The sequence below is a fragment of the Anopheles maculipalpis genome, chromosome 3RL (genome assembly GCF_943734695.1).
Source record: "Anopheles maculipalpis chromosome 3RL, idAnoMacuDA_375_x, whole genome shotgun sequence".
In the NCBI taxonomy this organism is placed as follows: domain Eukaryota; kingdom Metazoa; phylum Arthropoda; class Insecta; order Diptera; family Culicidae; genus Anopheles; species Anopheles maculipalpis.
In genome coordinates, this window is record NC_064872.1 from 79,407,434 (window position 1) to 79,435,427 (window position 27,994).

General features: G+C 40.4%; 2 protein-coding genes across 2 annotated transcripts in view; one reads left to right on the forward strand and one right to left on the reverse strand.

Annotated features, from left to right (window-relative positions):
* Positions 1-27,994, reverse strand: part of LOC126561400 (uncharacterized) — a 112,298-nt gene that overhangs the window by 55,279 nt on the left and 29,025 nt on the right. The window lies entirely within an intron of this gene.
* LOC126562175 (feline leukemia virus subgroup C receptor-related protein 2) lies at positions 6,352-27,992 on the forward strand. Its single transcript, XM_050218609.1, has 9 exons — positions 6,352-6,547; positions 7,015-7,129; positions 10,318-10,420; positions 12,462-12,686; positions 25,525-25,666; positions 25,886-26,076; positions 27,269-27,393; positions 27,516-27,626; positions 27,719-27,992. The coding sequence occupies exons 1-9, from the start codon at positions 6,406-6,408 to the stop codon at positions 27,987-27,989; spliced, it is 1,425 nt and encodes a 474-aa protein (XP_050074566.1). The 5' UTR covers positions 6,352-6,405; the 3' UTR covers positions 27,990-27,992.

The following is a 27,994-nucleotide window of genomic DNA, read 5'->3' on the forward strand; positions in this document are numbered from 1 at the left end:
AAAACTTTACACCTTTTTTGATGCTCTGTTTTCTCTTTGAGGATTCTTAAACTACTTTAAAGCTCCTAAAGCATAATAGCAACGGTGTCCCAAAATTCTTCCTCAGGCGCTGCTGACGTCAGCAAATGTTCCGCTTGGTGTGAGCAGCTCGGTATGCAAATATTTGAAAACAACGAAATTTCTTTTTCATTGTTTTCTTTTCATCCTATCGGGCATTGAGGTTTATCATTGTTAGGCAATGCCTATTATTTTCTGCATCATATAAAAAAGCGATTGCAAACATGGCCATGCATAAATCAAGTTCGCGGGAAGGTTTTTATTTCGTTCCATCACCTTACTCGAGAGATGAGAGCTGATGTTAGGTGATATATATTTTTATGAATCCCAAGTAATCCCAACTTCTCAAATCTATCAAACAAAAGGAAGTTTAATGAGAAACAAAGAGATCGTAAACATTTAAATAACTATTCCAATCAGTATTGATGTAATCAGCATTAGCTTTCCATTTAAAAAGTAATTGCTAGCTATTAAACTTAGTTGCTGAGCTTTTCTTTATTAAATAATTGTGTTGGGATGGAGTTGAGAAGCAGACGCAAAAAAATAAAAAATAAACTTTTCTATCTACAATTCGCACAATGTTGGGTGTAAATAAATCTTCCCACTACAGCCTGTTCTGTAGGCAACGAAGTCACTGCCATCGATCGGCAACCATTTCGCCATTCGAGAGCACTGGGAAACAGTGAGCGTTTAGAGCGATGAAAAATGGAATGTAATTCGTTCTGCTGTTTCCCATTTCCGGTGGGACAGTGGAAACTTGTTTTGCAAGCTGATTGCTTTGTAGAGAGTTTTCTCGTATTACTTTCTCTGTATTTGTCGATCATTTCTCATTCGGTTCTTGTGCTTTCTTCTGGTGCTTGTGAGACCGAGTCAAACAAATCCGGTGGACATACTCGAGGGAAATAAATATTGTGTCGTAGAATTGGACCTCGATGATCTTAATTACGTGAAGAAAATGAACAATTGTGTGTAATTTATTTGCTGAGGATTTCATCTCTCGTGCTGTTGTTTTTTTCCTATTTTTTCTTGTTTCAACTGCAAGTAGTGGACTCTTGTCATAGCAAAATGTTAAAACTATTAGCAAAAAATCTAGCCCCAATAAAAAGAACATACAAAATTTGTAATACCTGATTGTTTGTGAGACGATTATCTCATCAAAAGGAAGCTACACCGCAGAAAGCAATTGCCATGTTAGCAGCAAGCATCTTTCGATCAACCAGGCGCATGAGAAGCAAAACCAGTTGATACCTAAGGAAGGCAAACACATCGCAAGATCAAAAGCAATTCTGTGAAGGATTTTTCAAACTCCATTCATCCACCACAACCGTCGTACTTAGACTAGAAAGGCAAAGCAGGGAAAAAAATAATGGAAAGTAGCTATTCAAACAGTCAACCAAGAAGAAGAAGATTCACCGTTCGCACGGAAGAAAGCATCCGTACGGTGGGTGCTTTGAATGGAACCGCACAGCCACAGGACGACTTTGTGGTTTTCAAGGGTGCCGGGTATCCCGAAACTTCCAATAAACTATGTCAAGGGAATGTGTTTTTGAGGGAGCATCTTCACCGCTAGCCTTTCAAGATTGCCATTGCGTTAAAGTTCCGACGGGCGGAGGACTGTTCTTGGCCAAAAGTTATCAAAACAGCTTCGCTTTTTGAATGCATTAAGCAACGGCTTACGAAGAGAGAAAGAGAGGAATTCAATGCGAAAATGAACAATAACAGAAACACAAATCATTGCCAGATTTGATTGCTTGATCTTGATAAATCACATTGAGTTAAAGATGGAAGAAATGAATTGTTTACTGAAAATAATTACCATGTGAAAGCAGAGAATAAAATTGGGGAATAAATATCACGCATTGGAACTAGGTTATTATTTATAGAATCACTCAAATACAACGATCTATTTTTTAGTTGAAAGATGTATAAACTTGAACTTGATTGCTTTTTAAAAATGCATAACATGAAACAAACGTTCGTTCCACATTCAATGGCAGTTATGGTGAATCATACAATAAATAAAGCACATTGCAAGTGCTTTGTATGACGAGAAAACTAGCTCTCACGTTAAAAAAGCGTGAACAAAAACGGATGGCAGCAAGGAAAGTAGGAGCACTAATTTGAAAATAACATTATGTTTGCGTGTCCTAAGTGATGTTTTCGTCTTTGGGGGATTAATGCCATCCACCGAATACCTAAGTATAAGATCATGTTCTTTGGCGAATTGCCAACATTGAACGCTGCTTTAATCAGTGTTGGTTGAGGAAATTTTGTGTTGAAAATGTTTGCAGGATGAATAACTGTAGGCAAAAGAAATTTTTTCATAGGAACGGAAATAAAATACAATATTTTATCACCAAAATTGCTCTTCTTAGCGTAAACTGTAGAGTTAACGCCTCCTGAAATTACGCATTAGATGTTCAAAGTATTTAATTTTTAAATTCTTTGGGGTGTCATCAAATAACAAAGATCGTTCTGCAAGCTGACATTCAAACTATTTTTAAACGTATCAATTGCCTACCTTCAGGCGTCTAGTGGAGGATGAAACTTCTTAATTTTGTTCACAAATATTAATCCTGTCGTCGAGTAATAAAAACACTAAATTAATACTATCATAAGCAGCACTCGAGGGCGATTCCAACACTGCCGTAAAAGGGAGGCAGGCGTTGTTGAAAGTGCAGTGTTCTCCACTCCAGTCCAGTTTTGGCACATTGAGTTTGACAGCGTTGGCGTCGGGTTCGGGGTGTTTGGCGGGCTCAGTCTCGGGAGTAGTGAAGTCGCTTTCGCTGCTGCGGGATAGAGCTTGTCGATCATCCTTTGATTGGACGTTGACTAGATTGAGCTTGGAATGTCATTGCTGGAATGCACTGGAGAGCACTGTACGCAGACAAATAAATGTTCGTGCTGTCTTAACGATGTTTATTTGTTCGTTACAGTCCAGACCATAACAAAATGATCAACAATAGATCAGCCACAACACCACAATAGCCGGAATTCGGATGCAACCAACCACCATCATTACAATAGCCACCTTAATAGAACCGGACCATCATCCACAAATACATCATCATCATCATCATCATCATCATCATCATCATCAACACCATCACCACAACCATCCACAACCGAGTATGCCCGGGATAAGGCAAATAATAGGGAGGAAATGCCTTATCAATATGATTGTAATTTTGTTTTTTTTTTTCAACACAAGCGGTGTTGACAATACGGCACTGGACCGTCATTATTAATTATAAAAATAAAATAATACTATCATTAAGTAAACCCCACTACCTGATAGGCAAATTACTTGGTCATGCATTACGTGGTATAAAAATCCTCTCATTATTGTGACAACCCTTTAGCCATGCGACCGTTTATAACGTCACGATACAGCAATTGAAGACGGTTGGGAATCTGAAACGAAAATAAACTTTTTAACTGATTTTACAGCAAATGATCCTATATTTCTTGCATTATACATTTACGCTCATCAATGTAACGAACGGTACTGCGTTTCTAATGGAATTGTTTGTAACAGGCGATGGCATCAGATGTGGAATAAGCCTCCCCCTTATCAACATTTTGTCACCTTGCACATACAGCAGAGGGTGATTAGATCTTGCTTTGTAGGGCGTGTGTACGTCCTATAAACTTTTAATTGATATCATAACCCGTATCGGTACCTTCAAAGCAAGACTATGCACGTGATACAGTTCGTTTCAGGCATTCTTAAACACTTTCCATTATCAATGAATTTTAAACTCTAGCTTTCGAGAAAAATATAAATTAAATTAGACACTTTTATTTCTCTTCTGGCAATGACTTTGCAAACAAAATTCCACATACTTGCGGATGTCTCTATTTGTCTTTCTCAAAGCAGTAGCAACGCTTTACGACCTTGTTGGACGTTTTGTTTGTTCTGCTTCTTAAGTGAAAAAGTGACTCTAAAGCGTTATCGTAGACTGTTGACTCTTACGATGTTCGAGTGTCTGAGGAGAAACGCAGCAAGCGAGGATAAAGTGTCAAAAATGGAAAAAGCGATGATTTTCTTTTTAGAAAACTTGAATCGTGAGATATGTTGGCCACTCGCAAAAAAAAGCTCACAAAACCAGGCTAAAGGGAAACGAGTGGTTATTTGATTTAAAATTGAAAAACTTTCACTTCTTCGGTCACATGGTGAAATAGCTGTTAGTTGCCGGCATTTCCAGGCAATAGTTCGCCTTTACTTTTTAGTGATGGGTTTGGAAAGCTCTTGAGGAAAAGAAAAATTCTTTCAAGCTACACGCAGTTGTTGACAGCGCTGAAGAAAAATCAGAAGTGATGACAATAATGTTTTAGCTGTTTCAAGGAAACGAAAAATTCCCTAATAAAGTACGGTGATACCATCTTTTCCAACCATACGGCAAAGAGCATATTAATCGTGATAAAAATGCACCATCGTTCGTCGTAATTATGACACCGTTGCACATCATCCTGACGCGGAAATTGGCTCGCGTCCGTGCAGTAATCAAGTTACGACCCGGTCGGTGAACGTGAGCTACCACCCATCAACGCTCAACGAACAGCACCATTTACTTTTCGGTAAACGGATCACGTGATAGCAATTGCACTGCTAGTGTGACACGTGCCACAATTGTTCAAATTACACCGACACTAATGGTCGCCGCAGCATGGTTGCTAGTTCCAAAAGATGAGCTTTTTTCCGTTTGGGAGCGCAACACGCAGAAACACAAATTGCTTAACAGTTATTTGTAGGAGGACACAATTTGAAAATTTAAGTATCCATTTACAATCGGACGGGATTTCGTGACATGGGATACAGTCTTGGCCAGTGTTATTTTTCCAAGTTTTTGTTACCGGATTTGTGAGGATTATGGTGTCTTGTTTTGTGGGCTATTTAAGATAAAATAAGCGAAAAAATTGATAGCTGGGTCACTATTTCTGGGTGTAAATTTATTAGATATCGGCTTTTTGCCTTCAAATAAACAACATGCCTATATTTTATACATTTCATCACTTAAATTGCTGTATTTGTGTAAAGAAAATCTTACAAATTTAACGTTCCAATTTTTTTTTTGTTTTCTTCTGTTCAGATACTTATACTACTTATGGTTTTTCTTCAAATAAAACAGTTATGGTTCTTGACTGTTTAAAGTATAACGAATCGTTATGAAACACTCAAAATCTAATATGAGGCTTATTCGCTCTGCGGTACCCCTAAAGCTCATTCATTCTTCATTCTTCTTCATTCTTCTCTCCACAGACGTCGAATCGGCCCTTTGCTGCAGCTACTGTTTTCCCAGTATCATCTCTATCCACCGTTAAAACCTACCTTGAACCATCGAAACAGCAAATCCATTAGCGTACGTGCGCCACTTTCTCTCACACTGAGGACCATCTTGCGAAAATGCAACGAACGCTTTTCATCGAATCGAAACCACGTCGCCCGGAGTGCATTTTCCCAAAATAGATTCGCTCCACCTTGCTTGCGCCTTTGCCGTGTTCTCGAGCGCATTACGAGGATTAGCATCGCGTACAGCGCTTATGCTCTTAAGCGTAACGTTTCGCATCACAACGGCTCTACCAACAACGAGCAGGCCTCCTAACGAGGTGTAGCAACTGTAGAAACGAGGACAAAAACAAATCAATAGGTCTGTTTCATTATTAATAAGCCGGTTTTCTCGTGCAAGTGTAGGCGTGGTGGCTTACGACGGCATGTAAGTTTGAATGTGAAAAGATCGCAAAAACAAACACACAACATCGCCGCCGGTGGAATCGTATGAAGAAGCGTGAACATAATTCCCACGCCGAAATGGATCGATAAAGGGTGAGAAAGATATTGATTGCAGCAAGCCATTTATAGCTAATGAATGAAACGGTTGATATACGGGGGACAGAATAGCAACGGAAGATCGATCGAAACGTGTAAACCATCGACGCCTGAAATTCTGCAACAATAAACACACGATTGGCTTTACGAAAGCGTTCACCGTTGAACGGAAAGAGAAGTATTGCAGAATAGGACGAAAAAAAATTATAAAAAAAAACGTAACATGACAATAAATCCAGTACCTTACTACTACTACTACTATTAATATTGCTCTTGCAATATCTTCAACCGATCGTACAAGTGCGGTACGGTCACGAAGTGGCAGTTTATAAAACGAGCTCAACGAACAACGTATATGGCTTACAGCTAAACTTATCCACCCGAGCGAAAAAAAAAAACTACACCAAGTGGCACAAGCTTATATCGAAGTACCGAACGAAAAGTTGAGGAAGGAAAAGTTTTAATAAGTAGAAAAGTCATCATCACCACGTGATTGTGCACCACCTTCAACCACTGAAATGGATCTGAAACATTCCAACGTGCCGGAGGTGACGGTCGTAGCAGATGCGTACATGCCCGGCAGCAAGTCGTCGGATTTGATCAAACCGCCGGCAACGAATGGATCGAATGCGACACTCGACAAACCAGCCCTGCCAGCAGGTAAGTCGGGTTGGGTTTTTATTACATTTATTCTGTTGTTTTTAATTGAATTCCAATACACATTACACAGGCTGAGGACTATTAGATGGCAGATCATTTGATCAAAATTGGAGGAACAATCTTGTCTATGAATTATTCTGTCGAAAGTGAAGCCTTTAATAAGACTAGCGATTGTAAAGCCTTTATGTATGCAGTGATATTATTGCACTTATACCTTATACCAGGCTTAGACAATCCCGCCTTTCATAGCAATTGCTCACTTTTACGACATTATTTTCAATAATTTCTTGCTTATTAAAGTACCTCCTTTGAGCCTTTTTTATACATAAAGAACATATTATTTGTAGCTGTAAGTGACTATTTCCTTCACATCGTTCACCCAAGTCGGAATGCTTCAAAAGCAACCGTTAGCTGATCGTTAAACTAATGCTTTTTTATTACGTCGAACCATACTTCGCATACTTCAGGTGAGTTCCGGGTATACAAACGGCGCTGGGTGGTGCTGGCCATCTTCGTGATGTATTCCGCCTCGAATGCGCTGCAGTGGATTCAGTACAGTATCATCGCAAACATCGTACAGCGGTAAGTTGAAAACTCTTTTACACGAGTGCGAATCTACCGTACCGAACCAAAACCGTTCGTAGCTAAGCTTGACCTTTAAACTATCTTTCCATTTTTATTCCTGTTATCCTTCCGCGAAGAGTAACGAGAAGCTGAATTCTAGCCGAAGAATCTGAAGATTGAGTGTGTGTGTTTTTTTTTCGTTTTTCCTTTCGAATTCCACCGGTTAGTCATGCTAAAGATTTATCCATTTCTACTGGAAAGCGATTTTTCCCCTTCTAATACACACATATACACACCGTACCAGGCGTCTCCATTGAGGAAGACTTGGTTGACCCCATGGGAAAATTGTCTTTTTATGTGTCATGTGAGTGAAAAAGATGGAACCGTTTATTGTTTACCTTTTCGCTTACAGAACCGTGTGGTTGATGTTCTTCTCTCCCCATCTTACGGCATTTGGGATGCGTTTTCGCCATTGAATGGGTGGTGAAAAGCAATCATGACCACGCGGTGAAACTGGTGATCGCGTTCCGGTTTGAAATAGGGAATAACAAAAATGGGAAAATGTATAAGGTAAACAAAACAGTGTTCGAAAGAAGACGAAACGCGTTTTAGAATCAGATAATATCCAATGGAATGGTGGTGAAGGCATCCTCTGGGAAAGCTAGTGTCCCATGATGGGGTTCGATTGCATTGATCTGCTGTTGTATGAGTGTGCAGAGTGGTAAAGGACAGACGCGGTATTTGGTCGCGTTGAAAGATAAGCTTTCGCACGTGAGAAGGAATTTTAAATAAAGCTTCACCGGTGTGCGGGCAAGCGAATGAAAGTTCTGTATGAACCCCGAGTGCGAGTGCCATTCCGTTATCCATATCGAAAAGGTAGTGAAATTCACCTTTTCGCTTCTCGCTGATGGAGGTTTTCGTGCCCTTTTGTGTTGGGTGTGAACTATTTCTTTTCAGAGTGTCACATCGGGGTTTCATCGTAGAAGGTCAACAGAAAAAAAAAACGATTTAGCCTTCGAACCGTACCGATAGAAGCGGGAAGAATAACATTTACCGACGAATTTGGAAGTACACGAGCAGACGACAGGTTGAAAAAAGGCACGACGAAGCTGCAAATAGTTTGCACGTGTTGCCGGAAGCGAAAGGAATGAAAATAAACATATCAAGAAAGTGGAATCAGTTAGAGCCATTCGTGAACCATCGCATGAGGAACAGTGTGTCGAGGGAATAATTCAGCTTAATAGATTTGCTTTGCAAAAAGAAAAACAAACAAAGTGCAGTGGATAGGAAGGATGCACGGAATGGGAATCGTTTATCATATCATTTTGTTAAGAACCGCTGATCTTTGTTTGTTGGTAGGGCTTTAACAGGATCGTTTTTACAGAAAACATTTTATTTTGCTGATTGTTTTCAGACGATAAATCAGACATTTCTTCAAAACCGATTGGTTCGGTGAACTTTTTAAAATTAAATTCATTTTAGAGTTCAATTTAGTCTAAATTTTGGTCTAGAAACTAGCATAGTAAAGTCAAGGAACAAGAGCATGACCCAGAGATGAGGTACGTTAAGGTTGGCAAGCTTGAACTTTACTCGCTCCTCCGAGTAGTTGACGACACCACGTCGTTATCTTTGTGGTACTTTTTAACGAAGGTGCCAACTTCTGGGAGGCTCCTTGCACTATAAATCTCGACAGGCACTAACAGGCCTGAAGAAAAGAAAATAGGACGTGACATTCTTTTCACTGATTGCGAACCACAGTTTCTGTTGAATGCTTCGTTTGCTTAAAACAGTAGGGGGATCCAGTACAGGATTTCCATCGAATGGAAGATGAACTTTCTCTTCTTCAAAATTGCCGAAATTTTATAGCTTTTTTTAAGGTTTGGATTCAACACACAAACTACCAACAAATTATAGCACAAAAATCTTTCTCATAAGTTTTGATGTAGCTGTAATAGCTACCGTAAATAAAATGATGGAGCTTTCAAATTTTTACAGTTGTCCACAGAAAACGGGACCGCCAACTAGATGACAAAGTCCCCAAGTAGTCGAGAAGAAGAAGCTATTAATGAACAAATAAATAGTTAAATTACGTAAAACGATAACACAACGCATATGAAACGGTAATTAATTAGAAAACACGACAGATCAAAAGGGATTCTCAAATAAAAGACCTGCTGACAAATGTTTTTCCCTGCTTCGTTGTATTAGATGTATTTCAAATCACTCTTTAACACCCAGCGAATGAGCGCCGCTTAATTAACCTTCCAAATGTAAATATCAATCGATATATTTAATCGATTTAAACAGATCTGTTTTGAAAATTGGATACCGGAAAGGTCACTGCCGGCCACCAGCAATAACTTTCGCACAAATATCAACGGATGCGGACCGCTGCCATTTAATTTACACCGCTGTTCGCTGAATGCAATCCCATCCTTCTCCCCATGACTTTGGTTAACGACAATCGATTTAAGGTCACTATCGCACACATCAAACGATTCGATGCTACACCCAATCGTGTTGGAAGCGTTATTGAGGGTCTGAGGATAAATATGAACCCGTTATGTTTACCTGTGCTTACAATCGTAGCACGCTGCCCAGGCCAATGGAGTCCGCTTGGGAGAAACTCAATTTATGAAGCAATTTTCCCGTCCCGGATCTAGCCCAGCCAATCGAGGACGGTTATCGATTCAATTAATGTTCTCTGGCTACTTCAGTTAACTGAAATGTCATCCTGGACTGCCCTTTATAAATTAAATCAAAAAGGACTGCAGAACTGCATTGGCCGGTGTTCAGTTTTACCTTTCGAAGTTTTCCGAAAAGGGGACCTCTATTACTGTCGTCTCAACTAGAAGCATCGATTCGTTCTCCACTGTTGACCTTTGACAATCATACCGCAAAGCGGCGGCTTTTAATTAAAAGTCCATAATCGCATTCTGTACCGGTCGAAACTTCAACCCCATGCGTCGGCGATGCGCACAGTAAGTAATTACTAATGTCGGCTTTTCTGTTTCATTACATGTCGTGGTTGATGGTGGTACGGTTTCGACACGCTCTGTGTGATGCATTGCCACAACCCTTTGAATCACGCAAACCAAAATCGTCAAACATACAATCTCATTCGACACGGACGCACGTTTGTCACCTGCACCTGGGAAACGCATAAACGTAACCGCAAACGGCCGAATTCCGTCCGGGGAAAACAGATATTACAACATCACCAGCACCTGGGTCGATTGGACGTCGATGATTTTCATGATCCTGTACATTCCGCTCATCTTTCCGGCCAGCTGGATTCTGGATAAATTGGTAAGTTTTGGGACTATCAAATCAGTTCAACTCTTGGTTCTGCATATTTGATATGGGTGAAATGTTACAAGGTTTGGTCAAAATTCTAATCGACTTTTTTATCCTGTCGAGAATGCAAAATAGATTAAATGCACAAGAGTATGAGTGTGTAGTGAAGTGGTGTGCATACAGGAGTATGTGGTGCACAAACAACACTAAATTTGTTGACGCTATAAGCGCAACGTAGATAGAAACAGTGGTAGAGGTTTATTAGCGCGAGTCCTCATGCTCGATTGCGCGTTACAATTCTGCGAAATCAATTATGGACCAAGTTCTGGAGCACAGTGCAACCCGGGGGAAGGAATATACAAGTTTTTCAATCTGGTAACATTCCCGAAAGGGGCTGTTTTCTAATTAGAAAATTCCCGGTTCACCAACAACATGGATTTTAAATTAGAACTTCGGTTCGAAATAGCGAGGTAATCGGGAACAGATTTTGAGCAGCACTCAATCAATCCAATTTTTGGTATCGTCAGCCACTAATCAAGGGTTCAATTACGTTTTAGTTAGCCCGATAAAAGTAGAAAAAAGTTACAAAAATATGTTATTGAAATGAAATTGGTTTAGTTCGGTGTTGGATATTGGATACCATTTTTTCATGTTTATTTAAATGCATAAAGTTATTCAACATTCATTGTTAGGCTTGTAGATATCGGACAAATCAGCAACATAGGAAGGCAGAAAAAATAAGATGATCCTCTTTCTAAGCCAACAATTTAAGTTACTCCACTCGACAAGTTGTCCAGGAACGCGGGTGGAACGGCTTTTGGCCGGAAACCATATCAATATCACGGACATGTACCGATGCTTCCGTTACGTTCCGTAGCTTATCTGTCCGGAAAATGTCGAATGCAAATAAATGCACACCATTCTGTTACAATGCAGCAGCTCACAAACCCACACCGTGCTAGAAGCTACAGAAGCTCACTACAACAGGGCGAAAGCTACTCGTTTGCGGATTAGAACTCTAACTTTACTCTGGACTGTCTGGCACGCCTGTCACTGCGCGCCATGCTGGAAAATGTTTCCTCATTTATTTTAATGAGATAAAATCTGTCTCGTTCTCCGTTTTGTTGCCGCCCTCCCGCAAACCAAACCTGCTGCCAAACGGTTCGCAGCGGCCTGTCGAATGGAAAAGCGATGCAAAAGTTATTTGTCCCAAACGCCTCCTGTTGCCTGTGTCTGTAACTGGTCTCTTCTTTTTTTTTTTGCTGTTCTTTGGTTTCGAACAAGTGCGGTTACTATTGAAATGCTTCTGAATGGACAGTACGGTGAGGAAAAAATGTAAGTGAATCAGGTCGCTCTTTCTTTTCCGTGTAGAAACCGGGCAACAGTGAAAGGGTCGCGATGGGAAGTGGTGTTCTGGTTGACGTAGAATTGCATGTTGCAAGGGGAAAAAAGTCCCGACAAGCAGTTTTCATTGCAGCTGTGACTTGAATATGAATTTATCTGCACAATGGGTGATTTCTGTTGAACAGTAGAGTATTTACTTAGTATGGCCTAGGTGACACAGAACATTTAGTTTTTTTTTCTTCCGGGTAATACCAGATTATTAACCGGATTAACTTAACCTCTTCTAGATCAATTGTTGGTCCTCGTCATGGCTCAGTGCTATCCAAATACGGTGGATCATTCTCTTATTACCTTATACGAGCATCCTCATAAAAGGTTCAGGTTTAGCATGAGGTAGCTAAAATAAATAAATTTAAAATATTTATAAAATACAAACTTATTACCAACTTCAAGTGTAAGCAAACGCTATACGAACCTTAAGTGTGTCAAAAAACCTTTTCAAATAATTCCAAAACCCCACATAGTTCTATCGATTTTGCTTACGTCACTAGAATCATTATAATTGTAACTGAGCAAACTCCCCCCACACTCTCTGCGTATGGAAATTCGCAACAGAAATGCGAACGACATCCAGCCTCAGCACCATTTGCTGCATAGTTCGTTAAATCATGCTTCTCTTATCTCTTTTTCTTCCATCCACTAACTCCAGGGACTTCGAATTGCTGCCATCAGCGGTGTGCTGGGCACGTGTCTTGGTGCCTGGGTCAAGTGTTTCTCCGTCAGTCCGGACCTGTTCTGGGTGGGCTTTGTGGGCCAGTCGATTGTGGCCGCCTCACAGGTGTTCATTCTGTCGCTCCCGGCCAAGGTAGCTGCCGTCTGGTTTGGACCGGATCAGGTGTCATCGGCTTGCAGCATCGGTGTGTTCGGTAATCAGGTAAGTAGCGCTATTTCTATTGCACGTCTCAACATTTCCTTCCGGCCGAGATGGAACGGATTATTCGTCCAAATGAATCTTCGCTGTGTAAGGCATATTGCCTTTGAAGTTATTTTCTAGCAACAGCTTTTATTGCTGGAAGTTTTCATAAAGCTTTACTATCAACTTTCGTACGAAGTTTCGTACCAATAGGCATAAAACTTTCTCCATTTTGTCACACTTCGATGCAACCGACCGCACATGTACTCGAGGCGTGGCTTTGTACATCCACCATTAAAATTTGTCCTCCTAGTCGTCAGCTTCACTTGCACACCCAAAGTTGGTAAAACGATAATCTCTTCCACGCACGGAACCATAGCCCGAACCAAACGAACCGTAGATAAATCTTCTGCGAAAGACTGAAGAATAGTCTTTGGCACTTTACCACCGTAGCCGGGATAAGCCACACGAAACTTTTTGTCGAAACGCTGCGTATAAGGGTGGTTGGTGTGTTGGTCGTTACGCTTGTTGAGGCCGAAATGGGTATTGAAAAAAGAAGGAACTGTTTCGCCTCAATTTTGCACACAAAATAGACCACTTTGAGTGCGCTTCCGGGGTTGCTGAGCTGAATTTCGGTGTCTTGCACATTTCGCGCCCCCCCTTGCCAGCATCGATGAAGCTGTCGAAGGTGTTATGGTTGCGTGCGCTATTCCGTCCTTTGCCGAGTGTGAAAAGCAATTATCCGCCTCTCAGATCCTTTCTGGCTGGTAGGTGGCAGGAAGCAGAATAAATGCACATTCTGTGAAAAGCATGCACAAAACTTTATATTCCTTTTTTTCCTCTTCACCAAATAATAATAAAAAATAGTGTATAAGGGGTACAATTTCCAATGACAATAAAAATAAAAAGCTGGGCCAGCACATGCGGCACAAAGAATACAAGAAAATTTAGCACAAAAACAAAATGAGAAGCATATGAGGGAATGGTGCATGGATTGCAAAATGGTGCCACAGACAATATAAAAGACAATTAAATGCAGCTGTGGTGGTTATGTTTTGTTATGCTCGTACTGAGTATCTTAGAAATTTGGCTCGGAATGCGATGTTGGTTTGAACCTTTTGCATTTTATTTTGTGATTTGGTTGTGGTTTACATTGGTGAAGATGCTGTTGATAAGAAAATGTATTTTATCCACTCATTTGGTGACAATTGTTGTAGGATGCGTGTCAACAAGAAATTTTGGACAAAAAAATATTACTGTCCATTCTAGTAACGTTTGCAGCTATAGTAGATGCGCCCTTGATCAGATTAGACCCCTTTCTCAGCTTATTTAAAGCCCCCTAGATCAGATTCCCAGGTACGCACAACACTAGTACATATATCCTTCAAACCACTTGCTTACACTAGTTTTGCATGGCCTTGTTTAAAAGGGCCGTGAGAGGGAATTCAAATGATTTACAGATTACTGTGTAGAACTACGTTGAACTATGTTAATTGAAACCCACGGATGACATAGCTGCGTGAATATTTACACTCTTCTCAGCAGAAACTTTGTGATATTGCTCCTCAAACTGATAAGCTATATTGTTAAGTTGATGAGCTTTTCCGCCATGTAGTAGAAACATTCATTTTCGATAGGAAATAAGCAATTGCATTATTTTTTTTTTAATAGGATTGCATTTAAAATGCAACACAAATAAAACATAACAGGTTCGACCCAAAACCGTGCCAATTAAAAAGCTTTTAAAAATACCCTTCTGTTTTGGTTTTGTTTCGAGATCGTTAAAACAATGCATCCAGCGTAAAGCAAGGCACCATCACATTGTTAACATTCATTATTATGCACTCTCAACACTTTTAGTATTTCCACAGTTCGCTTTGGAAACAAGAATCCCCACTGAAAACGTCTCCACCTCTTCATTAGCTATTCAAAATGGAATCTTTTTTTTCCATTGCACCATTCCACTGAGTTGCCGATTGTTTTTTTTTTTTCGTGAGAAGATAAATCACGAACTAGCTAAAGACCGACAATGCATTACATTCTTATTGATGCAATAAATAAATTAGCTCTCCGCTCTGACCCACTTCCATAGCGATTTATCTTCCAGATGTTTACAGTCACGCCGGATGGATGAATGGAGCGTCGTGGATCAATTTGCTTGCTTCTAATTATTTTTCATTTTACTGTGCTGATTTTGCTTTCCTTCCTTTCTTTGCTTGCCTCGCACATCATCATTATCGGCGTCATGATTTGCTTCGGGTTCCGAAAAATACCATTTCCTTAGATTGGTAGTAAACGATGAAAAATCGGTTGTTCAATCGAGTGAAAATGCCATCGAAACTGACTGGTGTCCTGGCTGGTGAGACTGAAAGGCAAAATTACGTTGCAGGAAAAATCCTGCCTTCTTCCTGGTGGTTCCCTGCTTCTTCTGTCTTTGCCATTCGTTAGTCTAATGGTATCGAGCACAAAACTTTCATTCTTTACGTAGTCTATCATCGATTCCTTGTGTGAGGTTATTTTCCTTTACACAGCTTCCATCCCATGGCTTGCCGAAAGCCAATCAGCTCATGATGGAGTTGGTAAAAAAAAAAAAATGGCAAGACATTCCGCCTCTGACCCTGGCCGATGGTAGATTGCCATCGGTGGGCTGTTGTGAAGGATGCGGAGCAAAAATGAGTGAAGAGAGAAAAACGACAGACTGCTTGCTCGCCGTAGGAAAGATGTTGATCACAAGTTCAACATGAGAAGAGATGCTTCATTTTCATTATCTACTTCTTCACGCTGCCACAGCGATGGAACAATGGGAAAGGTGCTGAAAAAAAGAGGACTACAAGCGATTTAGTTTTCGATTTGAGTGATGTACAGAGTGCAGCGCACAAGTGGAACTAGAGTCAATATTTTTGGCTGGGTTGATGATGGCGATCGGCCATAAAGTGTATGGTTAATCGCTCAACTTTTCATGAAACACTTTGAACGAAAGGAGTACAATGCGAAGGAAAATTCGTGGAGTGGTAAAGATAAGCCGTAACGCTGCTCGACGGGAACATAGTTCTATGAGATTGATATGGGGCAGTGGATGAGGATGAACATTATTCAACAAATTGGACGTATAATGAGCATATCATAAAGTAGGTCTAGAGTCCTTGACAGTTCAATGAGATTCTGCTTCTTTTCATAAGGAATCTCAAAGGGCGGGTGAGTTACATCTTTAAGTAGGAAATTTATGAGGGTAATGAGATGAATAGCAATCTGTTTTCTGTTTGATTGTTCATTAATTCAAATGTGACGGAACGGAAGCATTTTTATAAACTTTCTTAAGGCTTATTTGATGAATAGAATAAAACAAAATTTTAATTAAGTTTTATTCATATCATAAAAAGTTTGAAAAGATAATTCATTCTTCTATAAAATTTTTAAGGTATGTAACTATAAAATTAAATCAAGTAGAACATTTTTCTCACATATCGAAAAGTTACTTAAACGCTTTCTCGTAATCAAACAGAAAGTTGCTGACAGCTTTACTTACTCGGCAAAAGATTTAGCTGTATCTATTTGTCTTTTTCGGGCTGTCAGTTAAAAGCTAAACCCGAAGAAACCAACATCACAACTTGCTTTCGTGTTGATGTGTGATTAAGTCTGCTAAAAGCCAATATCCTGCCCACTAATAAAACACCTCTAGCTTCCGCTCCCATCTATCAGGACAGCCAAAACAAAACCCACACAAAACTTTATTAAAGCCGATTCGCCACTCAAACCAAACCACACTTTCTTAATCTTCTCCGATCACGATTGTGATTGCGTGCTTGTCGCATTCTCGTAACAAAGAAGATAGCAGCTTTCTTGAGCAAGAAGACATCTCATATACAGAAAACAACTCGTCTGGAAGTGTAAGAATCACCAAAACCACATAAGCCCCCCAGCAGTGTTTGTTTCCTGTGGACGAATTATGACTGTCGCTAACGTTGTCAGCAAAGCAACTGCACGGGAGAAAGCGTACGAGCATGATGTGACATTACCGCGAAGAACAATAATCAAGATGCGGAAGCGACTTTTATGCTAATTTGATGATCCTACAATTCCACGCCATCCATCCTATCCAACTCATCCCGTCCATGGGTTGCGGACGCTGGTACCGAAATTCAAGCTCGTTCCTACTTATGTGTCTGTTCGGTAGCTACGGTGCTGTGGACGGAATTTTTTCCAAGAACGAAACTCCCGGCTACGGAATGGCTTTGGTTACCGTAATCGATTTGCAGCAGGAAAATTGAATTTCATTTGCACGTGCTTCGGCAAATAAAATTGGTTTTCTGCACTGCTTGAGCATGTGTCTTAAACGCGTGGGAAAAAAAAACTTGCAGACACATAAATAAAGCATGAGAATGGATGTTTTTTTTATATTCTATTTTCTTCATCGTAAGAAGAAATAGCTCTTGGATTGAAAGTGCTTTTGAAAGTCATACTGACACCGCCAAATATATTTGCATTGTTTTGTCGAATGTATTGATTTTTTTTAAATTGATTCATTATTCGTGAGCTGGAGCACAAAACCAATTAAAAAGTTTTAAAACTTGGAATGTAGAATGAGGGAATTCCATTGAAAAGATTTATTCTTTTATTTTCATTTTATAAGTAGCATAAGAACAAAATAATTATTTTTAATTGCTGCCTGCTTAGTTAACACCTGAAACTATGCAATTTGTGACAAAATCGTTCTTACACCAACTCCATTTAATATTTAATTTCACCTGTTTCTTCACGAAGTCTTCTTGAAGATTGAAGCAGACAACTTGAACAGTCTTAAAGCCGTTTTCATGTTCAAATGTATGTATCATACAATCAGGTGTAAGAGCAAAAAATCATAAATCATTCAAATTGCCGTTAAAGACTCTAACACGACATAGCTTCCACAATTGACAGTGCTCTTCACATTGCTCTTCATTATAATAATTATTCAACTGAATTAATCTCTCCCTAAAGCTCAGTCTACACTATCCCGAAAGCAGCACATATTTTCCTCACGCACACAAACGTTTTGCTCTCTCCCACTAATAACCTGTCCGCATAAATAAAGCACCCAAAGTAACACTGTCAGAATCTGCCGTGCTGCTGTTACACATTGCTCGCACACTAATTAAGCACCGCTCGGTTGTTGCGTCTGCGAGCACGAGGGCAAAAGATAGTTACCAAAATCTAACCACGATTACGGCACGATTCGCTGTCAAGGTCGGACAAGTTTTGTTCTTTCCACGTGCCCACATCATGTGTACCAAACATGGAGAAACCAATCAGCGTCATCGTCAGGCATCAGACTATACGGATGAGCAAATCATGATCCTTGTCTCACGCCATAAGGCCACAGAGCGTCCCACACCAGAGTGTGCGAAGCATAATAAGCACGGCATAAGTGGTGTGCGCGCGCGCCACGGATCACCTTTTTAAGCTGCTAGACTCAAGGTTTTGAAGCGAACGTTCTGATTCAATAAGCATATTATGAGTGAGATAAACGGGCGGGAAGCTCAGAATGCCGGAATGAGGAAAAACTGATTTATCACTGTATATGTTGATTGCCAGTTGCGTCTGACATGCTTTAACGCAGAAAGCTGTTCAGAATCGCGAGCCTTCAGCAATCGAAGTCGCGTGTGCAACAAATGCTTTCCATCAACCAGGCGCCTCCATCGATGAACGCAGAAAACATCGGTATGCGTCAGCGTGATTCGTTCGGGGGTTTCAGCATGAAATGCCAATCATTGTGTGTACATAAAACGCGAAAGAAAATCAAGAGGTGTTGTTTGATGAGAAATTGATCACTTTCGAATGCTTGTAACGTGCTTAGGAAATGAATTAGAAGCACGATGCACGATGCTTAAATTGAACATTAGATTCTGATACTTTATCTATAGAAAACTATTTTAAGTTTTGTATGTTGTAAACAGAGAGATCCAAAACCATTTTCCGCTGGATTTGATTTAAAGAGATTAGGTTGCCTTCACAGTTCTTATGCAAGTAATTTGCATTTCTTAAGACATCCTCAATAAATTCAATATCATCTTCAATGTCACATTGGACACAAGATTGATTACTAGCAGCGCTATGCTTACATCCGTCGTCCACTTTCGCTCCACAAACCGATGGAAATACATCACTGTAAGTTTCTACTTTCACTCAAGCAGAAAGTGTTCCAGATAAGCATAGGCCATAAATAAAGCCTATTTTTCTGGGCCTCTCAGTTCGTACCTTCATTTGTTTTTGATAAATGTAGCGGAATCAAACAGCTCAGTGAAAAACAAAGAAAAAAAATACGCTACTTCAATCAGTATCGGTACACACCACACACGTTTGAGAGTCAAGCCGATTCAGCGTTAGTGTTTGCGGACCGAAAGCTTTCCATTTCTGCGTGTACAAGGACGTAGACGTTTCGATAATGGAAGATTATTTTTCGTTTTTTTTTTAGTTCGCTCCCGTTCTCGTTCTCTTTCTTTCAGCTATTTTCGGAAATCATGCGTAAAAATTGCTTACATCCACTAGACCTTGCGTGTGAGTGCGCTCGGTGTTTGTCTGCTGAAGATCGCAAGTACTTCTCGTACCGTCGTCTTTAGGCAAGAGCATTCGGGTGGGAAAAAAGGATCACACTTAAGCACATTATCGATACAAGTGGACTCGAGAGGGTATGCTTGCTGATCGTGAAGCTGGAAAGGCCGGGTGGAATAAGTTGACATCATCCATTCATGGACGTGTCTGTGTTCGATAGCTCACCATTCACGCTGATGATGATTATGATGATGAACTAGGCACGAATGTACACCATTAGGTGCACCGCTAACCGCTTTTGTATGGACGTGTGGTGACCGTAAGGACATTGGCAAACAAATGGATCATCATTGGCCGTATCAACTGCCAACATCCGATGTAGTAGCATTTTTGTTTGGCTAAGCACTAAACGATGCCATTGTTTGATCGATTGTACGATTGTGGCACCAACATTGTATAGCCCTTTAATGCTAGAACACCAGCTCTGAGCATTTTATTTGAATTTGCTGTTTTATATTGATGCCTTGAAACGTTTATCTAAATGATAATATACGATTCAGGCTGTAAGAAAACTTCGGTGGTTAAAGTAATATGACGACGTTGTTCTGTGCACAAATCGGATTAATCGTTGACTTAATCCTTAAAAAAATCCTTAAAAAGTACAAATATCGTCAAGAATGACCTGAGATTTCTTTCATCATTTATAAATGGCTTTGAAAAGCATCTCTCACTGGAGCATTTTTACATTTTGCAGACTGATCCCAATTTTTGGATAAAATCCTTCCATTCAATAATCTAATTGAACGATTGTCAGCCAACCGATCGATTAGGGGCCAGTAAATAGAATGAATAGATTGGCTGACTCGGTTCAAATTTTATGTGTCCGTTTATCGGTTGGTGCTGTCCATTTTCATTTCACATCCATTTCACAATCACGCATCCGGTGGGGATTTGGCGCACACAAAAACGCTTCATTGCTGGATGGATTCTGCTCTAGTTTAACAAGGGTTTTTTTTTTTCGTTGTGGGTGAAGAATAAATGTGAAATCTGTTGATCGTTTCGTGCAAAAGGTACGATGACAAAAAAAAGCGAGAAGGAAACTTCCAAACGCAGCATTATTCACATCCCTTGAAAGCAAGTAAAAAAGGCTATCCTAGCGACCCATCGCGCCAGTATACCATTTGGTTCCGAAAATTCAATTTTATTACACACCCGTAAATACGCTCGTACCATCCATTCCCAGAGTCCGCACGATTCATGGCAATTGAAACTATTCTCGATGGAGTAGTTTGATGCAAAAAAGTACGCATCAAAACGATTCCGTGTGTCAGGCTCACTTTCGGAATGGGAAGTTACCTTTTGTGTGCGTGTGTGCAGGGAATGACATTAAGAGTGGCATTTTTTTTGCGTCCCAGCTTTACTTGCAGCAAGTTTTAACGGGTTGGCGATTTTTTATATTTTTTTTGCACTTTTCTGATTTAAAACTCCAAACAGAATGCGTCAATCCGAAGGTGTTCACGATGTTTATCAAACAGATTGAGTCGTACACTGCGCCAGCCAGCACCGTGCAACATTTTTATGAGCAACTGCTTTTTCGAGTTGAATGATAGATGGTCCATTCAATTCGGAAATTGAGTTTAATTCTCCTGATGGAAAGCGGCACAAAATGAAGAGTTTTTTCTTCTTCTTCCTAAAGAAACCTTCTTTATTCTCGCTTCATTCTTTTCCAACGACAATGTTCGACTGAAAGCCGATTATCAAGCAACACACCACGAGTCAGTATTGTGACAGTATTTTGCTGCAACGTTCAGCTAAAAGGCAAAAGAGAATCCATCAACCTTTTGCTACGACGAAAACCTGCATTGACAAAGTGAAAACACACCTTGAAGCGTTTTGCGCTCTTGCTACTAGCTGAAGCTTGATCTTACTGAGTGACATTTTTTCTCTCCATCCTCCAACCTAATCGCATTCACGGCTCGGGGAAAGAGTTCTGCATGAAGGCACATTATTCAACAAATTGACCAACGAAAGGAAAACCATTTAGCTAATGCAATGTACACCCCTTCGAAAATGTGTGTCTCCTTAGCTTACTTCACTCATTCGCCGCTCCAAACTGCAAAGTGCATTTTGCAACAAATTGTGCCTGCATGGGCAGTAAATTTAGTTTCATTTTCTCTGCAGAAATGTGCTGATGCCTTTTGTGTGGAGAAACTCGTTCAGTAAAGATTTCATCTTGTCTATCGGTTGTCGCAAGAACGTGTCTTAACAGCACCAGAAAAAAGTTTGTCCTTTTGAAGATCCTTTTCCCGGTGTCTCAATGGTGGTGGTGGTGGTGGTGGTGGTGGTGGTGGTGGTGGTGGTGTGTGTGTGTGTGTGTGTGTGTGTGTGTGTGTGTGTGTGTGTGTGTGTGTGTGTGTGTGTGTGTGTGTGTGTGTGTGTGTGTGTGTGTGTGTGTGTGTGTGTGTGTGTGTGCGCTTGTGTGGTACTACGTATATTAAATTGTCCAATCGGGGACAAATATGAGCACAAGGAGATACGACCCATCAACAAAACACACTCACACAAACATGCACGTTATGTGTAGCTAGTTGGTTATGGTTATGTAGTTAAGGTAGTAAAGTTAGATGAACAGAAGACAAGAAAAGTAAAAATGTAATCGAAACGACTAATACGTAAAAGGGAAAACAACTTATTCTGGTGAGCGAAGGTCTTTTACTTCTTATCAGCACTTGCAATCGTTTCCTTTCTCGTGCATGCAACTCAACAATGCGTGACGCTTAAATGAGTATAAAGCATGTTCAATCCTATTTATTTATTTATGTGTAACATGCAAAATATTAACAAGCCATTTCCTCCTTGTTATTAGCCTTATCCTGGACATGTTCGGTTGTGATCCACAGTTCTAAATGCATCAGAAGTGTAAAAAGTTCAATTAAATCCAATTGCCGAAGTCATAAGGCCGAAACACGTTCTTCGCTTTTCGCTTTTCCAACAGAAGTGACGTCTCTCCTTTATTTCACCAGATTGTTTCACATTTTGACATTTGACATATCCACGTTTGACAATTGTGCTTGACCAGGATATTTAGCTGGTTTTGCTTGAAGCAGGATGTTTACAGAAGGATATTTTTTTAGGCGTTTTATCTCTAAAATTTCCACATAATTAAACGAAAATATGTTTATGTTCCTTGATTTAAGGAAGGAGACCTTCACACAATGAGCATGATCATGCATGTTCATGCTCATTTACACCAAGCTCTTAGTCTAGTGAAGCTTCCTGAACTTTTGAAATGCTTTGAAAAATATTTTTGAATTCTCAAATCACTTTCTGATGCCTGTCTAGTACGCAAACTTAGTTTGGAGTTTGAACTTAATAAGCTCTAGAACTTTCTCTAGAACTCTTGAGCTCTAGAGCTCTAGAACTCTTGATATTGATACTCTAGATGTTGGCCCCAATTATGAGATTGGAATCAAATTTATAACAAGTTATCTTTACAACCAGCTATCACCATAAAGTCTTCTGAGGAAAATATTTCACAAAAAAAAATATTTTAAATTCTTCCATCCACATATAACTTTACATCCCACACTGTAACCAAACGGGATGAACACAATTTCCTTTTAAACACAGACACAGATTTTCATCTTGGGATGTTTACCGACCATAAATCATCAGTTTAATCGTCATTCTTTTCCACTGCTCGTGAACTCATGTTCCTGGGGACTGGACAATAGCTTTCACTTCTTATCGCTTCCCTGCATTGTACCGAACCAGACAAATGGAAATTGTTTAGCGTTACTTTCTGTGCAATTGCTAGTTTTTGTTCCTTTATTTGCTGGAGAATGTGAATTTGGAGCTTCACATAAATGGTGTGAAAAAATGTTGAAAGGATTCTGGTCTATGCGTAAAAAAGGAAAGGGAAAACTTTTTTGGATTCTATTTAGAACGGCCACACCGTATTGCTAGGAAATGGAAAGCTTTAACACCCCAAAAATGACAAGTGTCGAGATGAAAAATGAAGTTGTGAAGATTTTTGGTATCGCCCACAGCAACTCACGCACTCCGATGCAGTTTTTTGCTTCTCACTCAACGTGGAAGGCTACCGTTTTGGAGCAGCGTGGCTGCGTTTTATCACACCCGGAACAGGCGAATCAAAAACTGGAGAGAGAGAAAAATGCCCAACAGGAAACAAGATCCTGAAGTAATTCTACCAGTCTCGGCTCGGATCGAGCCATTTCGAATGGCGCAAAAACAGCACACACAGTAACAGTAATTGAAGGGTCTGTTGATATTCCACTTTGATTCAATTCCATACAACCGACCGGGTCAGCTGTCGGCGGTATTGCATTGTCGGCACGCACCGAAAAACCAACACGTCAGAAACAGATCTCAACTGCAAGGGTGCTTCGGAGATGGGTGGCATAACTGATTTCGAAATCTGCGTTCCACACCCGTGCCCGTTTGTTGCTGCTGTGAAAAATTGATGTGATTTATTGGTTGTCAAATTTACCCAGAACTCCCATGTAACGCCGCTTGTATCGATGTATCGTTTAGCAAACGTTGCTGTGCTGCTGTCTGTTTTTTTTTTTTTTTTGTGTGAAAAGCTTTTATTTTTACTTTTAAAAGAAAATTCATTTTCCATAGGTACGAGAAAAGCGAAGCGAAGGAATATGTTTGCACCCAGTCACGTGCGTCGATTGTTTGTGGTCGTTCCGTTCGCTTGCCTTGGTGGACAAGTTGTCTCAATAAATATTCATGAACCTGTTGTGAATTCACTTTTCAAGATCACAGCCTGAACCAGTAGTTCGGTGCGTTCTGGTATATAGTGCAACAGTATCGAGATCTTCTGTCTCTCTTTCGCTGCGAAGAAAACTTTGCCCAATTGGACAACCGTTGAAACAACGCGAAAAAGGAAAAGCTGTTTGTTTTTGTCAGATTTATGTCGTACGCGAGCTTTCACGTAAACGTGTGATTTCATAATTTTTCGATATCGGATGCATTCACATAAATGCATATTGGATTATATGAATTTTAGTCGTTTTTTTTTTTGAGTTGGAAAACTTCATTGAATGTGACTGTGCTGTCACGTGCCAAAATGTTTGTGAAATTATGCTTCATATGTGTCTTTCCAACTATGGATTGTTATTAATTTATTTGCATGAATTGTGAGCCACACATTAATAGATTGTTATTTAATTGAAATTCAATGATTGATCGCATTGTATATAAAACCAAGGTGGTTTATAACTGCCACATCGATGCTACTACTAACCCATTCGGCACAAAATATCGATTGTACACATGGCGATAGCCGGTCATCATTACGCTGACACACATGGCCTCCCGGTAGTACGTAATCTGTGTGTCAGAAGCTGTCACGGCACACACATTCATCAAACGGCTTCACGCCTACTGCTTTCTACGCCACATTGTATGAATAATTTAAAGTATGTTTAATTAAACGCCATCCTCACCATCCCGTCCCCAGCGTGCTTGCTATCAACGATCGTTACTTTACACTTACCAGCTCATCTAGATGGGAAAGTTCCGACGAAGCCTCGTGAGGCTGCTGCAACGTGGAACTGTGGCGGGAGCAGCTGTTGCAAATAATTTATTAACTTACGAAATCATGATCCACTGCACAACGCTATTTAAAGACAACAACCTGAAGCGTGAGCGACCGTTGGCGAAAATTTTCCCTTTTTCGTAACGTGCAGATCGGTCGACTGTGTCATACCGTTTGCCAGCTGTAAATCAATCCCATTTCCACACGCAACCCGCAACCCGTTCCAGACAAGTACACGTATACAAATGAGAATGTGAGAATTAGTTTTCCACCCTGTCGTCTTCCAAACACTTAACCTCGGCTGCCACAGAACACTGGGCTAGTGGAAATAGCGGGTAATAATCAGCTCTAACGCGCGAAAGCTAAAAAATAAAATTTGCTCTTCCGGTCGGTACGATCAGGACAAATTAAACCGAAAGCTAACGTATAGTTTTGGGGGCGTTTTAGTAGCATGCGGGATAAAGCTTTTCCCACTCGAGCGTTAAAACCCCTCAAAAACCCAAAAAAGGTCTTCGTGTACGGTCCACGAGGTTGTGGCCAAAGCAGAAAAGGATGAAAAGAGAAATTTATTCGATTTAATTTAAATCTCCCAACGCAACGGGGTGCTCGATGGTTGCATCGCTTGAAAATTTTCCTGTTAGGGAAAACGCACCGAATTTTAGCTAGAAAATTTGTTCGCTTTTGTTCATTTTTTTTTTGTGGGTCAAAATATATTTGACTATTTTTCTCCCGTTACTCTTCTACTTCTACATCTTCTACTTTCAGCTCGGTATAGCGGTCGGCTTTCTTGTGCCACCGATGCTGGTGGAAAACCATGACGACATCAACCTCATCGGTGATGACCTACGGCTGATGTTTTACATTGTGGCCGGCGTCACGACCGTGCTCGTTGTGCTGGTGCTTTTCTGTAAGTTGTTCCCTACATCAATAGGCGGTGCGCTTGCTGTTCTAATTAAAAAGCGACACACAGACACGCTCACCTCCTTCAAAAATAATAAACCATCAGTAGTTTTGTAATTCGTCATCGTCAGGAGCAGGGGCAGGATGGGTCTCGGGTTGAGCGGTACAAGGTTAATTAAAACACTTCTTTCTGGCTTTTCGCTACTGTTTTCCCACCTTCTCTCAGTTTTTAAGGCTGCCCCACCGACACCACCGTCCGCTGCACAGGAAGCCACAAAAACGCCCAACCCTCTGCAATCGTCACCGTTCCTGCACTCGATCAAGCGGCTCATGCTGAACCGAAACTACGTGCTACTGCTCATCTCTTACGGCATGAATGTGGGTGTATTCTATGCCATTTCTACACTTTTAAATCAGGTACAGTTAAGCGACCAATTAAATTTTGGGTATTTATAAACTCATAAAAGTGGCAGTTTCCACTTAGCTCTTTAAATCCATTTTTAGATTGCTAATAATTTAATAACTCCAACAAAAAAAATATGCAACTTCTTTTTTTTCATAAAAAATGTATTTTGAATTACTTTAAGATACGTGCTGAACTTTTACTATGATTTTGTATTTACATTCAGAATACTATGGAAGATGCTGGACGCCATAATTTAGGCAATGTAGTGTATTATGTTACATCTTTGCTGCTCATACACTTATCGCTGTTCATGTTGGTTTCTTTCAAACACAGCACGCAGTTAAACAAATTGTGCTTTCAAATTAGCACTTTTACTGCATAGTTAGTTTAGAAGTAAAGTCTAGTTCTAGAATGTTTTTTTGAAATTGGTAGGTAGAACATAATAATCATATGCTAAGCTAATTAGCCGCATATTTTGAATTGGATTTGTATTGGATCAAATTCAACCTTTTCCTTTTTTTTTTTAATTATTTAATAGTAATCTTAGGGTGGCACCGGTACTCAAACGGCAGGACCGGGGTTCAAATCCTATCCGGACCGTCTCCCCGTAGTGAGGTCTGACTAACCAACTACGTGGTATCGGCAGTCTAGAAAGCCATTTGGATGGCCGGCAAGAATAATAACCTTGGCAGAATTTAGATCTTTTCTCTCATATTTTAACTATTCATGATATCATTCAACATGTATTAATAAAACAATTTTAAAAATGGAAACGAAAGCAAGCTCTTTTTGGAACTAATTATCTCACCGATCAACAGATGGCGCCACCGAATCATATTCATATGTTCTACAGATTGCCTATCCCGTGCGCCTACACGCTTTCATAATGAAAATCTTCTATTTTCCGTTCTGAGAGACAAATGATCCATCGGAATTTTTCCCTCCGCCCCAGAAATCTGAAAAAAATGAACCTTCACCATCATTAGTTAAATAACTTTTCCATGTCATGCTTGAACTTGCGTCCTTAAATATTCCCTCATAATAAGGGTCAGGGTTAATTTTAAAGGGCAAAACACTCAACGGAGGTTATCCCGTGATGCTTTGTTGATAGAATTTACCTAACATGCAGAGGACCTTTTAATTATTCCTACCCTAGCTTATTTGTTTGCTTTTTTTTCTTTGGTATTTTCATTAACCGAACAGATTGTCCTGACACATTATCCCGGGCACGAGGTTGATGCAGGCCGTATCGGAGTGTGTATCGTGTTTGCCGGTATGCTTGGTTCAGTCGCCTGTGGTATTGTGCTGGATAAGACGCATCGATTTAAGTAAGTGTGTCAATGTTAATGCTAAGCAGTCTCTAAATGGACTTCCACTTTTTCGTATGAAACCCATTTCCTTGTTGCTGCTGTGTAACTCTTGCGTGTGTGTGTGTTGCACCCTTTTACAGAGAAACAACACTAGCCGTTTATATTTTCACCATGATTGGTATGTGGATCTACACCTTCACGCTTTCGGTTGGTCACATTGCTGTGGTGTACGTCACCTCCTCGCTGCTGGGGTAAGTTGGGAATCTCTCAAACATTCAGCTCACATTTCGTCACTCTTCGTAATGTAATTATTTCTTTGTATTCTGCTTTCTACGCCTTGCAGCTTCTTCATGACCGGCTACCTACCGGTTGGGTTCGAGTTTGCGGCCGAGCTGACGTACCCGGAACCGGAAGGTACCTCGACCGGGTTGCTTAATGCAGCCGCTCAGGTGTTCGGTATCACCTTCACCATGCTGTACTCCGAGCTGCTCAACACGAACGGTGACATCGTGGCGAACGTAACGATGGCTGTGATGCTGCTGGTCGGTTCGGTCGTAACCGCTGTCATACGGTCCGATTTGAGGCGCCAGGCTGCCCAAAACCCCAACCCGTAAGCGGA

Excerpts from the sequence above, each read along its gene's own strand:
- LOC126562175 (XM_050218609.1), top strand. The coding sequence starts at position 6,406 with ATGGATCTGAAACATTCCAACGTGCCGGAGGTGACGGTCGTAGCAGAT. Across the intron at positions 25,667-25,885 it reads CGTTGTGCTGGTGCTTTTCT|TTTTTAAGGCTGCCCCACCG; the intron begins GTAAGTTGTTCC and ends ACCTTCTCTCAG. Across the intron at positions 27,394-27,515 it reads GATAAGACGCATCGATTTAA|AGAAACAACACTAGCCGTTT; the intron begins GTAAGTGTGTCA and ends ACCCTTTTACAG.